Raw genomic sequence first — 14,580 nt, forward strand, 5'->3', positions numbered from 1 at the left:
ATTATTTTTTTAAAGATTTTATTATTTATTTAGAGAGTATGAGCAGAGGGAGGGGCAGAGGGAGAGGGAAAGAGAGAACCTCAAGCAGACTCCACACTGAGTGTGAGCCTATGCAGTACTCCATTTCACAACCCTGAGATCATGATCTGAGCCGAAGCCAAGAGTCAGATGCTCGACCAACCGAGCCACCCAGGTGCCCCTCATTTCAGTGTATTTTAGTAATGTCTTTCTTTTTTATTTACCCTGAAAATCATTATCATAACTAGAGAGCATGTCCCCTGTCTGTAACATTTTCTCTGACTGCTTTCAAGGTTATTCTTGGCTTACTGATTTATCTTTAACTTTATTGGTTTTTTTCTTCTGTCACCTACATTATGCTATTACTATCCTCCAGTGACTGTTTTAATTTTCAGTGTTGTGTTTTCCACTTGTAGAATTTTCATTTTGTGTGCATGGTTTCTATTTCTCTGCTAAGATTTTTTTTGCATTCATTGCTAGTATATTTACCTTTATATCATCAAAAAAAGTTGTAAGAGCTACCAGATATAATAGTAGTACTATTAGCTATTTCTTATTAGTCCCTTTCCCTTCTTCTGACCTGCTCCTCCAACCATCTAGAAGGCTAAAAACTTCAGCTAGTGAAGGCGGAGAGGTAAGGCAGAGTGAGAAAGAGAGAAGTGCTCCTATCTAACCTCAAGTTTCCAATTCACGTTCAAATCACACTTGCAGTATGAGAAGCTTTAAATTGGATGGAAAGGTCAATGGGGGGTTGACATTTCACCCATGACCCGAATGGTTCTATTAGGCTGATGCTAAATGTTTGGATTACTACCTTAAGATTTACCTTGGAAATCTTTCTTTATGTTTTCCTCTTTGTCTCCAAACAGCTCTTGTTTTAATCATCTGACCAGCCTATGTTTGCAAATGTGTTTTAGGTTGTGGCCCAGGCAGTGTTATTCATGTGTATGAACACAGCTGGAATCTTCATCAGCTACCTGTCAGACCGGGCCCAGCGCCAAGCCTTCCTGGAGACGCGGAGGTGTGTGGAGGCCAGGCTACGCCTGGAGACGGAAAACCAAAGACAGGTACCAATTGGAAAGGCCTAGTGTCTGAGTTACATGGAGCTTTTTTCCTCCCCAAACACATCCTGACTTCAAGTGTTTTCTTCAGGTTTGTGTCATGGATTCCAGAGTCTAAAATAGTTATGTTAAACTTATAGCTCAAAGCAGGTTGGTCTTGTTTCCCACATTCAATTAAATGTTGTCTACAAGAAATAAAATTTGTCACCAAGTGCTTTTCTGACACTTTGACATCTGTGTTTGTGAACAAGGCCATGGTTCCTAAAAACCATTAACATTCTCATTTTTTACCCTCTTTTTTTGAAACTGTGAACTCTTATTTGAAATAAATATTTTCATTACATACCAAATTATAGTAAGCTTATGGAAGAATCTTGTACATGTGTAGTTCCTAATACCTCATCCTGATTTTCAGAAGAGATTACAGAACACAACAAATTTTGTGGAACGTGATACCAATCCTAGGAAAGGGATGCAGTAGGGAAAACAGGTTGGGTTGGGTCAGAGACCATGTGTCTTCAGTTTGAAGAGATTGAAATGAAGATTCTTGGACATCCTGATTGGGTAGCTGTTAAAAGGATTTAAAAAATAGCTTTGGCCTTAAATTATATGTTTCCCCAAAATGAAATCAGCTTTCAAAAAATAAAGATTTGCCCCATGAAAATTATTCATGTGATATTCAAAATTCATGCCTATCTTTGCCTCTGAACGCAGTTTTCAAAGAGGAGTAACAGGAATATATGGAAAAATTGGTTATGGAATCAACATATTATCTCCTAAATATATATGCTCTTGGGAATTCTATGCTCAACAGATATATTAGTTTTATCATCCAAGGCTCTCTTAAAAATGTTACATCTATAGATACCCACTTGTTATATTAAGCTTTATACAATAATAGTTTGAGAAATTACCAAAAAGTGCCACATTGTCTTCATCTTAATTTGATCAAATTGTCAGTAAAACATGGATCTTTGAAGTGAGTGAAGCCAGGTCTGTGTGATCATGGATGGGCCAAAACTCAAGTCCCACTGCCATATGTCATTGCCAGGGGCACAGAGGAAACTACTGAATTTCCAGACCCTATGTGGACTTCACAGGAATCAGAGCTAGGAAATTTTGAAATTAATGTCTAGAATACTTATGCAACCTCATAATAGATTTATTATAATTGTCCTGAATAGCCCTATAAAATAATTGAGAAAAATAACTTGAAATCACCTTGTGCAATCAACACGAGTATCTGCCAGGATAAAATGTTGTGTTCCTCTGAAAAACAGAGCAGTTGCCAGACTGGGACGTCACTCTTTCCATGGGATGCCTGCCAATTCAGAGAATACTGCTGCATTAATAATTTATTTGACTGTTCTCGATGCCCTATTGCAACGAGAACGGCAATTGTGGGTGAGATGTCTTGGAAGCTCAGGCTTTTATTTCATGTTTATGAAATATTGGAGGTCCTACAAATGATTGCTTTATCATACCCATAAGACTTTTCTTCTTTTCCCGTCCTTCAAGTTGAGTGTCTTGGAGTCACTGTGATGTAGTCATCCCACATGGTAGAAGGACCTTCCTCCGTCCTTTATAAGCTTTATTTTTTTTAAGCTGATGGACCAAGGAAGGAAAGAATACTATACAGGGAGGAGAATAAGTGACAGCTGGAATGTAGGAACAGTTACTTGAGTTCATCTGCAGCTGTCTTACCTCCTGGTGGGGTCACCGAAGCCAGTGAGCTCCCTGTTCTGGTTCCTCATCCATACATGGGGCAGGATCTTTCTTTCCAGCTTTGTGCTTCCCTCAAGTGAGATAATGTGTATAAATCAATACAAAATTATAAGTCAGGGGGCACCTCGGTGGCGCAGTTAGTTGAGCAACCAACTCTTGGGTATCAGCTCAGGTCATGATCTCAGGGTAGTGAGATCAAGCCCTGCATCAGGCTCCATGCTTAGTGCAGAGTCCCCTTGGGTTTCTCTCTCCCTCTCCCTCTACCCCTCCCTTCCTCTCTCTCTCTCTCTCTCTCAATAATAAAATCTTAAAAAAATTTTAAGTCAGCCTCATTAAAAGAAAACACTGTCTTTTGGTGGAATATTCTTTGTTCTAAATATACAGCAAAATATGCTATAGGTTGTTATAGCCCTGTGCTCACCATTATAATACCGTGTTTCTGGTATATTGACTACGCCCTACCCCCAGAGGCAGTAGCTAAGATAGCTGGCTTTGTATCATTCAATGCTAAGGTTCCTTTCCTTTGACATGTGGTCTCTGCTTCAGGTCTCTGTTGTCCCTGAGAACTTCCTCAGTGGTAGATGGGCAGAGAAGGCTTTCCAATGAGACTGCTCAGGATTTGACATCTTTGGTGAATTAGTTACTGTCTTAGTGAGCTCAAGCAAGCTATGAGCTTTAGTTTTTCCATCTGTAGCATGGGAATAATAATACCCGTCCTGAAGAGGCATCTTGATGAGAAGTACGGTATGTAGTGCTCTTGCAGCTCAGTGAAGAGTTTCTATTAGCATGATTGTGCAGAATGATTTCTATGAGTCAGCCAACAGAGCTCAATCCCAGGAGGACTCTTATGAGAACACATTATGGATTGGCTTGTCTCACTTGAAACCCCAAGTGAAAGTTAACTCGTTTGGAGGGAAATCAGGATGGCGGTTTGACTTTGGTTTCCAGCGGCCAGAGCTTAGCATTAGGCTCCATATCTGTTAAAATATCATGTGTCATTAACAAATCCAACCCCATTTACCTCTTATCAGAGCTAATTATAATACCATAACTGTTAGAAATTCTGTACCATGCAAAGGAGACACTATAAGGGCCTAAGTGACAGCAGATCCTTTTTCCTTGGGAAATTATCCCAGAGGAGACTAAACTGCATTTTTTGGTACTTATAAAAGTATAGAATTAGGAGGCCTTATTCCACATAAACATTCAAGTTTTGTGGGATTTTTCAAGACCTGGCTTTATCTCATGGTAGGATACAAAGGACATATTTAAATGACTTACTTTGCTCAATCATGAATTAATTTATTTGAGGACCTATTATGTGCCATGAACTTTGCTGGACATTGGGAACATAACGGTGACTGGCAGTTGGTTCCTGGTCTTCCAGAGTTTACCAGGTATGGGAAAGGATGGCTACACAGAGGCCTCTGGCAATAATGTATGGATCAAACCGAGAAGCAGGCTGATGGAAGCCTACCGAAAAGAAATGATGCCTGAGTTGATGTGTGAGTAGGATTTAGCTCAGCGGGAGCAGCAGTGAAGATTGCCACATAAGGGTCTAACCATACAAACATCCTGAAAGAAGGATGTTGGGACAGTTATGAGCACTCCCATGATGACTTCTCCCATCATTCTCTATTTACTCATCCATCCACTCATGGTGGGGTTACAGAGACAAGTCAATCTCAGTCTGCACTCTGGAGTGGGCCTGGAGGATGAATAGAACTTTATTATTGGAAGAGAGGGAAGAAAGAATTAGCAAAGATACTGATGATATGATATATATGATGTGATGAAGGACAGCAACATGGAAAGTAGGTGTTCTTGACACCCTAGCAAAGTTATGTACTTTCTTCAGTGGCATACCACTGTGCTCACTTTCCATTCAGTGTATATTTATTGAGTGTTAACTATGCAATGACATAGCTCCCTGATGGGCATACCAAAATGAAGAAAAGCTATTGCCCACCTCCGTTCCACCATGGAACACTGGACCTCGATCACTGCATGCCTGTTACCCTGTTAAGGTAACTGACCCCTTAAGAGTGACCCATGGCTCATTCCTCTATATAGCCCACCAGCAGTTCCTGAAAACCAGCATGGAATAGATGATTATAAAATGACTGAGATTGTCAATATTTAATAGTGGTTACCAATCATTTTTCCAAAGAAAATTGCCAAGCAGTAGCTAGAGGCTAAGTGGCACATGAGCCCTCTTGTTTGGCAGGTCCCATAGTATGATGATATGCTTGAGGTCCGGGGAAAGAGGCTTTTTCCTGGGATAACCTGAGGTTGCGTGTGTGGGTCTATCGTTGAGAGCAAGCAGGTAGGTCTCTTCAAACAAGGTTTTGGTTTTTTTGCATTTTATTATTTTTTTAAAATTTTATTTTATTATGTTATGTTAGTCACCATACAATATATGGTTAGTTTTTGATGTAGTGATCCATGATTCATTGCTTTCGTATAACACCCAGTGCTCCATGCAGTAAGTGCCCTCCTTAATACCCATCACTGGGTCACCCATCCCCCCAGCCCCCTCCCCTCTAAAACCCTCAGTTTGTTTCTCAGAGTCCATAGTCTCTCATGGTTCATCTCTCCCTCCGATTTCCCACCCTTCATTTTTCCCTTCCTTCTCCTAATGTCCTCCATGCTATTCCTTATGTTCCACAAATAAGTGAAACCATATGGTAATTGACTTTCTCTGCTTGACTTATTTCACTTAGCATAATCTCCAGTCCCATCCATGTTGATGTAAAAGTTGGGTATTCATCCTTTCTGATGGCTGAGTAATATTCCATTGTATATATGGGCCACATCTTCTTTATCCATTCATCTGTTGAAGGGCATCTCGGCTCTTTCTACAGTTTGGCTATTGTGGACATTGTTGCTATGAACATTGGGGTGCATGTGGCCCTTCTTTTCACTACATCTGTGTCTTTGGGGCAACTATCCAGTAGTGCAATTGCTGGGTCATAGGGTAGCTCTACTTTTAATTTTTTGAGGCATCTCCATACTGTTTTCCAAAGTGGCTGTACCAACTTGCATTCCCACAAACAGTGTAAGAGGGTTCCCCTTTCTCCACAACCTCTCCAACATTTGTTGTTTCTTTCCCTGTCCATTTTGGCCATTCTAACTGGTGTAAGGTGGTATCTCAGTGTGGTTTTGATTTGAATTTCCCTGATGGCTAATGATGATGAACATTTTTTCATGTGTCTGTTAGCCATTTGTATGTCTTCTTCAGAGAAGTGTCTGTTCATGTCTTATGCCCATTTTTTGACTTGATTATTTGTTTTGTGGGTGTTGAGTTTGAGAAGATCTTTATAGATCTTGAATACCAGCCCTTTATCTGTAGTGTCATTTGCAAATATCTTCTATTCTGTGGGTTGCCTCTTTGTTTTGTTAACTGTTTCCATTGCTGTGCAGAAGCTTTTTATCTTGATGAAGTCCCAAAGTTCATTTTGGCTTTTGTTTCACTAGCCTTTGGAGATGTATCTTGAAAGAAGTTGCTGTGGCCGATGTCAAAGAGGTTACTGCCTATGTTCTCCTCTAGGATTTTGATGGATTCCTGTCTCACATTGAGGTTTTTCATCCATTTTGAATTTATCTTTGTGTATGGTGTTAGAGAATGGTTGAGTTTCATTCTTCTGCATGTGGCTGTCCAATTTTCCCAGCACCATTTATTGAAGAGACTGTCTTTTTTCCATTGCATATTTTTTCCTGCTTTGTCCAAGATTATTTGACCATAGAGTTGAGGGTCCATATCTGGGTTCTCTATTCTGTTCCATTGGTCTATATGTCTGTTTTTGTGCCACTACCATGCAGTCTTGGTGATCACAGCTTTGTAATATAGCTTGAAATCGGGCAACGTGTTACCCCCACCTTTGTTTTTCTTTTTCAACATTTTCTTGGTGATTCGGGGTCTTTTCTTTTCTTTTTTTTTTTTTTTAATTTTTTTATTGTTATGTTAATCCCCATACATTACATCATTAGTTTTAGATACAGTGTTCCATGATTCATTGTTTGTGCATAACACCCAGTGCTCCATGCAGAACGTGCCCTCCTCAATACCCATCACCAGGCTAACCCATCCTCCCACCCCCCTCCCCTCTAAAACCCTCAGTTTGTTTTTCAGAGTCATAGTCTCTCATGGTTTGTCTACCCCTCCGATTTCCCCCCTTCATTCTTCCCCTCCTGCTACATTCTTCTTCTTTTTTTTTTTCTTTCTTAACATATATTGCATTATTTGTTTCAGAGGTACAGATCTAAGATTCAACAGTCTTGCACAATTCACAGCACTTACCAGAGCACATACCCTCCCCAGTGTCCATCACCCAGTCACCCCATCCCTCCCACCCCACCCCCCACTCCAGCAACCCTCAGTTTGTTTCCTGAGATTAAGAATTCCTCACATCAGTGAGAGCATATGATACATGTCTTTCTCTGATTGACTTATTTCACTCAGCATAATACCCTCCAGTTCCACCCATGTCGTTGCAAATGGCAAGATCTCATTCCTTTTGATGGCTGCATAATATTCCATTGTATATATATACCACATCTTCTTTATCCATTCATCTGTTGATGGACATCTTGGCTCTTTCCACAGTTTGGCTATTGTGGACATTGCTGCTATAAACATCGGGGTGCACGTACCCTTTTGGATCCCTACTTTTGTATCTTTGGGGTAAATACCCAGTAGTGCAATTGTTGGATCATAGGGTAGCTCTATTTTCAACTTTTTGAGGAACCTCCATACTGTTTTCCAGAGTGGCTGCACCAGCTTGCATTCCCACCAACAGTGTAGGAGGGTTCCCCTTTCTCCGCATCCCCGCCAACATCTGTCATTTCCTGACTTGTTAATTTTAGCCATTCTGACTGGTGTGAGGTGGTATCTCATTGAGGTTTTGATTTGGATTTGATTCGGGGTCTTTTCTGATTCCATACAAATTTTAGGATTGTTTGTTCCAGCACTTTGAAAAACGTCATTGGAATTTTGATCGGGATGGCACTGAAGGTATAGATTGCTCTGGGTAGCATAGACATTTTAACAATGTTTATTCTTCCGATCCATGAGCATGGAATATTTTTCCATCTTTTTGTGTCTTCTTCAATTTCTTTCGTGAGTGTTCTGTAGTTCCTAGAGTATAGATCCTTTTCCTCTTTGGTTAGGTTTATTCCGAAGTATCTTATGGTTTTTTGTGCTATTGTAAATGGAATCCTTTTTCTAATTTCTCTTTCTACAGTTGCATTGTTAGTGTATAAGAAAGCAACTGATACAAAATCAATGCACAGAAATCAGGTGCTTTCAAACTAGATTTTTAGCTTCTTGAAGGTGGCTCTCAACATCTTTCCTTCCCATGGCCACTGGCACAATGCCAGGGAGAAACTACTGAATGGATCCAAATTTTGACATGTTTCATTTAGATTGGCATCAGGAGGTTGAGCACATATTGGCTCTTTCTTTGGGGGAGGCAAGGGCATTGCCTTTTTTTAAAATAATTTTATCCCCAGTTGTAACCAGCACAGCACATACTAAACATCTAGCTGGTCTCCCGGTCTCCAGCTTCTCTTCTTCCAATCTATTCTTCTTTCCAAAACCCTGGTCTGGTTCAGAGCCAGTATAGGATAGGGTTTAAGAGCTAAACCTTCAACGTCTGGAAGATATGGATTCCAATCCTATTTTCTTTGCTTCCTGGCTGTGGAAATGTAGGTAAACTATTCCCTCGGGAGACCTTGACTTTGTTGGTTTAAGATGAGCATGATGATTCTGCCTTCCTCCAAGGGTTGTGGTGAGGGTTAAGGATGAACTTAATGGAGGCAGAGGATATACTCAAGCTATATGAAAGAGGATGCTGTGATGATAATGACATTGATGTCACTCTTGCCTGCAAGAAAACCCTTCAGTGGCCACGTTCCCTCCCAGATAAAATCCAAACCCCCACATGGGGCCCAACACCCGTCCACCTTCTAGCCCCCATTGTCTCTCCCCAGATTCTTCCCCACTCCCTCTCCATTCTTGCAATACCATAGGACCATCAGCTCCCTGAACTGTTCGATGGCCCTGTGCTCTGTGGTTCTCTCGGCCTGGAAAGCCCACCTCCCTCCTAATGTCTTCACCCTGAAAATTCTCCACCATCATCCCTTCCTCCATGAGGCTTGATTTTCATCTTTCCAAGTTGTATGGAAATGCTTTGCTCCTGCTTCCAGCATGCCTTAAAGTTAACTCTGTTATAGAGCCTGTCACACTTTATGACGTTTGCTAGCCTGAGTGTCTCTCTATCCTCCACGGCCAGTACAGACTACTTAGGGGCACCTGCTCTTTTCAATTCATCTGATTCTCCTGGCATTTACCCAGCACAATGGCTGGAATATAAGATCTTCTGATTAATGTCTATTTAACTCAGTTATATTGAATTCAGACTTTGGCTCCTGGCCTTACTTCTACCTACCTGTGTTGTAATAATTCTCCTATGTAAAAGGAAAGGGACTTGTGCTCCTTGTGACCCCCATGAATAATGGTGGGGGGAGGACGCTTATCCAGTTCAGGATCGACTGGGACAGCCTGAACACATGTCTTACACAGACCTGTTAGGGGAATTTTCCATCTAGAAGATGAATCTTAGAACATCTATCTTTGGGGAGCTGAATTCTAATTATTGTAGTTACTGTAATCCCACTTCTCCTCCCAAATGATCCAATGGCCCATGTTTATTTTAAATATTAAAATGAATTAATTGTTTTTCTTTTAGTTTGAGAATTACCGAAACCTGCTTATGGTAATCATGGCATTTCGAGGTGTCTCAGAAGCTCCGGGGGCACTGGAATGAAGTTTCTGATGATGCCATATGTTGCAGCAGCAGGAAGATTATTATTAAATGCAGCAGATGTTTTAGCTGTTTTAAAGCAATTCTGTTTAACTTAAACATCTTCGTTAGACAACATTGGTGTAAACTAGGGGTTAGGACAATAGTTTGGGTGAGAAAGTTAGGTTTCCTACTGAGTTCTGAGTTAGTTTTGCTCATATTTGTGCCCTACAGAATTGTTTTTAAAGTTACAGATAACTAAGTAAGGCAACGCCTTGTCATTCATTCATTCATTCATTCATTCATTTAAGGTTGACCTGAAAATGCCAGAATCTCAAAATATTTGGATTTTCTGCTCCAACTTGCTGTCTTCCCATTATATTCCAAAAAACCTCTTGAGTCTCTTATCATCAAGCCATTTTTCTACTGTTTTCCATCTATTGCATATAAGATTACCCATGTACTATCCGCCATGCTCATCCTTATCTTTTATTAATGATTTCATATTAACTGTTCTCTAGTGTATACTGGAATATTCTTGTTCTCCTAAACATTCTTACTATCTTTTTACACTCATGCCTTTGCTTCTGCTCTTCTCCCTTCCTGGTCCAACACTCCTTTCATCACTAAACACTCGGCTCAAATGTCACCTCTTCCACAAAGAGCCTCTCTTTTCTCCCCAACTGTGACCTCCATGAGTGTTTTGTGTGTGTGTGTGTGTATTTCTTTATGGCGTTAATCTCCTTCTCCATTCTGCTGTGCTCTTGCTTTATTTTTCCTTCTACACTGTAAACTCATTGGAGATTGGATATATGTTTAATTTGTGTGCCTCACAATCGCTCTGGATCCAGAAGGGAAGAAGCCCAAGCTGGGAAGAAAAGCAGAGACAATGACCATAATCATGAGTGCTGTCCTTGTGTTTTCCCAGTAGTCTTTCATGCAAAACTACTTGTGAATAAATAGATCTGGGAAATCCTCTCCTCTTGTGCTATGGTGTCCAGGGTCTTTGTCCTCCAAAACCAGGAGTCCAACCTCTCTTTGGCAGTTAACAACCCTATCTTCCTGATCTTCCGGTCCAGCTTCTCCTTCTGTTATTCCCTCACATAAATGACTTCAGCCTTGGCAGAGCTGTGCCTCAAATTTAAAAAAGTAAATCTCACTTCAAGGCATCTTCTTGATTATCTGACTCTTGCAAGTTTCTCCATCTCCATCCTATTTTTGTCATAGCGTCATTTCATTTCTTCTCATGGTTTCACTTTCATTTCCCTCAGGTATTTTTGGGGATAAAAAGTGAAATGTTATTCCAGTCACCATCTTACCCCAATATATAATGCTCTGCAACTCTGTTGTCCAGTTCCTGTGATGATGGGAAAATTTTAGAACTGTATCATCCAGAAACCACCAGCCACATAGGACCAGAGCGTAGCATGTGCAATGTGGTTAGTGTGACTGAGCAATTGATTCTTAAATTTTAATAAATTTAAATAGCCATTGAATCACCGTTTTTGTCTCTTGTCTCTCTTGTGGTGATTTATCGTGACTTCAACCATCACTTCTGGATTGTTCCACGTCAATATCTCTAACACCATGTTCTTTTCTGAGCTCCCCATGCCCATCATCAGTATCCTGCTGGGCAGCTTCATCTGCATGTCCCCGTGGTATCACTGGCTCCACCTGTTCAGGATCCTCTCACCACCCCCAAAATGTCCTTTGTTCTGATATGACACATGTTTTTGACCTGATCCGTCCGAATCAATTGTGGCACCAATTCCTGTTCATGCTGCCTCCACCATATATGGACTACCTGTCCCTGAATTTCTTTTTCTAATCTTGTTTAAGCCCTCCCACACTGGTTAGCTTTCGAATGGGTGCTAACCAGTTTCTAACTAGTATGAACTGGTCTAGCCACCTGTAGTCACTCCACCCTGAGGTTCCTCTTGCGAAGGAAGTTGTCTTTGCATTTTCTTTACGATCTATGAAATCAGAGACGCTGCAACCATTTGACACCTCATGGAAATGAATGAAGCATGACCCACAGTTTTCTCTCCATCTATTCTTGTCCCTGTCCATCTTACAGAGAGGAGTATTCCTGTGTAATGTGTTTCTTTTCCAGGTCTCTTTGTGGGGTGACAATGAGGATCCTCTCCTCCAGCAGGAAGCCCACTCCTGCAGGCTACTTTCCTCCCCACAGATAGCCCACTGAGGCAGTGAGCCCCACAGTGGCCCAGCTGCCCTCTCTTTGGCTGGAGATCTGTAGCCAGTACAGAAAGAAGGCATAGAACCCCATGTTCACTCACTTTGCAGCCACAGTCCCCATCCCTTTGCCAGCAAGACCAGTGTCTATTATGATTCCTGTATACTTCCGGTGTCTGTTTCTCAGCTGGTTCTTCTGAGAGGTGAGGCATGTGCTTAATTCACGTCTCAGAGCCCTACCCCAGTGTAACATCTGTCAGGATCATCACCTTAGTGTCCCCATTTTTTATTTTTATGTTTTTTATTTTTTTTTCGAGAAAGACAAAGATTTTTTTTTTACCTTTTTTTTATTATGTTATGTTAATCGCCATACATTACATCACTAGTTTTTGATGTAGTGTTCCATGATTCATTGTTTTCGTATAACACCCAGTGCTCCATGCAGTACGTGCCCTCTTTAATACCCATCATCAGGCTAACCCATCCCCCCACCCCACTCCCCTCTAGAACCCTCAGTTTGTTTCTCAGAGTCCATAGTCTCTCATAGTTCATCTCCCCCTCCAGTTTCCCCCCCCTTCATTTTTCCCTTCCTGCGATCTTCTTTTTTTTTTTTTTAACATATACTGTATTATTTGTTTCAGAGGTACAGGTCTGTGATTCAACAGTCTTACACAATTCACAGCACTCACCATAGCACATACCCGCCCCAAGGTCTTTGACCCAGCCACCCCATCCCTCCCACCCCCCACCACTCCAGCAACCCTCAGTTTGTTTCCTGAGATTAAGAATTCCTCCTATCAGTGAGGTCATATGATACATGTCTTTCTCTAATTGACTTATTTCGCTCAGCAAAATACCCTCCAGTTCCAACCATGTCGTTGCAAATGGCAAGATTTCATTCCTTTTGATGGCTGCATAATATTCCATTGTATATATCTACACCACATCTTCTTTATCCATTCATCTGTCGATGGACATCTTAGCTCTTCCCATAGTTGGCTATCGTGGACATTGTTGCTATAAACATCGGGTTGCATGTAGCCCTTCAGGTCCCTACATTTGTATCTTTGGGGTAAATACCCAGTAGGGCAATTGCTGGGTTGTACAGTAGCTCTATTTTCAACTTTTTGAGGAACCTCCATACTGTTCTCCAGAGTGGCTGCACCAGCTTGCATTCCCACCAACAGTGTAGGAGGGTTTCCCTTTCTCCGCATCCCCGCCAACATCTGTCGTTTCCTGACGTGTTAAATTTAGCCATTCTGACTAGTGTGAGGTGGTATCTCATTTAGGTTTTGATTTGGATTTCCCTGATGCCGAGCGATGTTGAGCACTTTTTCATATGTCTGTTGGCCATTTGGATGTCTTCTTTGGAAAAATGTCTGTTCGTGTCTTCTGCCCATTTCTTGATTGGATCATTTGTTCTTTGGGTGTTGAGTTTGATAAGGTCTTTATAGATTTTGGATACTAGCCCTTTATCTGATATGTCATTTGCAAATATCTTCTCCCATTCTGTCGGTTGTCCTAATTCATGTCTCAGAGCCCTACCCCTGACAAAACCTACAGGTTTTGTTTACTGTTTCCTTTGCTGTGCAAAAGCTTTTTATCTTGATGAAGTCCCAATAGTTCATTTTTGCCCTTGTTTCCCTTGCCTTTGGCAATGTTTCTAGGAAGAAGTTGCTGCGGCTGAGGTCGAAGAGGTTGCTGCCTGTGTTCTCCTTTAGGATTTTGATGGACTCCTGTCTCACATTGAGGTCTTTCAACCATTTGGAGTCCATTTTTGTGTGTGGTGTAAGGAAACGGTCCAGTTTCATTCTTCTGCATGTGGCTGTCCAATTTTCCCAACACCATTTGTTGAAGAGACTGTCTTTTTTCCATTGGGCATTCTTTCCTGCTTTGTCAAAGATTAGTTGACCATAGAGTTGACGGTCCATTTCTGGGCTCTCTATTCTGTTCCATTGATCTATGTGTCTGTTTTTGTGCCAGTACCATACTGTCTTGATGATGACAGCTTTGTAATAGAGCTGGAAGTCCGGAATTGTGATGCCGCCAGCTTTGCTTTTCTTTTTCAACATTCCTCTGGCTATTCGGGGTCTTTTCTGGTTCCATACAAATTTTAGGATTATTTGTTCCATTTCTTTGAAAAAAGTGGATGGTATTTTGATAGGGATTGCATTGAATGTGTAGATTGCTCTAGGTAGCATTGACATCCTCACAAAATTTGTTCTTCCAATCCATGAGCATGGAACGTTTTTCCATTTCTTTGTGTCTTCCTCAATTTCTTTCATGAGTATTTTATAGTTTTCTGAGTACAGATTCTTTGCCTCTTTGGTTAGATTTATTCCTGGGTATCTTATGGTTTTGGGTACAATTGTAAATGGGATCGACTGCTTAATTTCTCTTTCTTCTGTCTTGTTGATGTATAGGAATGTCACTGATTTCTGTGCATTGATTTTATATCCTTCCACTTTACTGAATTCCTGTATGAGTCCTAGCAGTTTTGGGGTGGAATCTTTTGGGTTTTCCACATAAAGTATCATATCATCTGCAAAGAGTGAGAGGTTGACTTCTTTGTCGATTTGGATGCCTTTTATTCCTTTTTGTTGTCTGATTGCTGTGGCTAGGACTTCTAATACTATGTTGAATAGCAGTGGTGATAGTGGATATCCCTGTCATTTTCCTGGCCTTACAGGGAAAGCTCTCAGTTTTTCCCCATTGAGAATGATATTCACGGTGGGTTTTTCATAGATGGCTTTTATGATATTGAGGTATGTACCCTCTAC

General features: G+C 41.0%; 1 protein-coding gene across 4 annotated transcripts in view; it reads left to right on the plus strand.

Moving 5' to 3' along the window:
• ADCY8 (adenylate cyclase 8) overlaps positions 1 to 14,580 on the plus strand; it is a 233,870-nt gene that overhangs the window by 46,157 nt on the left and 173,133 nt on the right. For all 4 annotated transcript variants that reach the window (XM_036067359.2, XM_036067360.2, XM_036067356.2 and 1 more), the window contains exon 2: positions 936 to 1,085. In XM_036067359.2, the coding sequence (XP_035923252.1) occupies positions 936 to 1,085 (150 nt within the window). The remainder of the gene's footprint in view (positions 1 to 935; positions 1,086 to 14,580) is intronic.

The sequence above is a fragment of the Halichoerus grypus genome, chromosome 5, assembly GCF_964656455.1.
Source record: "Halichoerus grypus chromosome 5, mHalGry1.hap1.1, whole genome shotgun sequence".
Classification (NCBI taxonomy): domain Eukaryota; kingdom Metazoa; phylum Chordata; class Mammalia; order Carnivora; family Phocidae; genus Halichoerus; species Halichoerus grypus.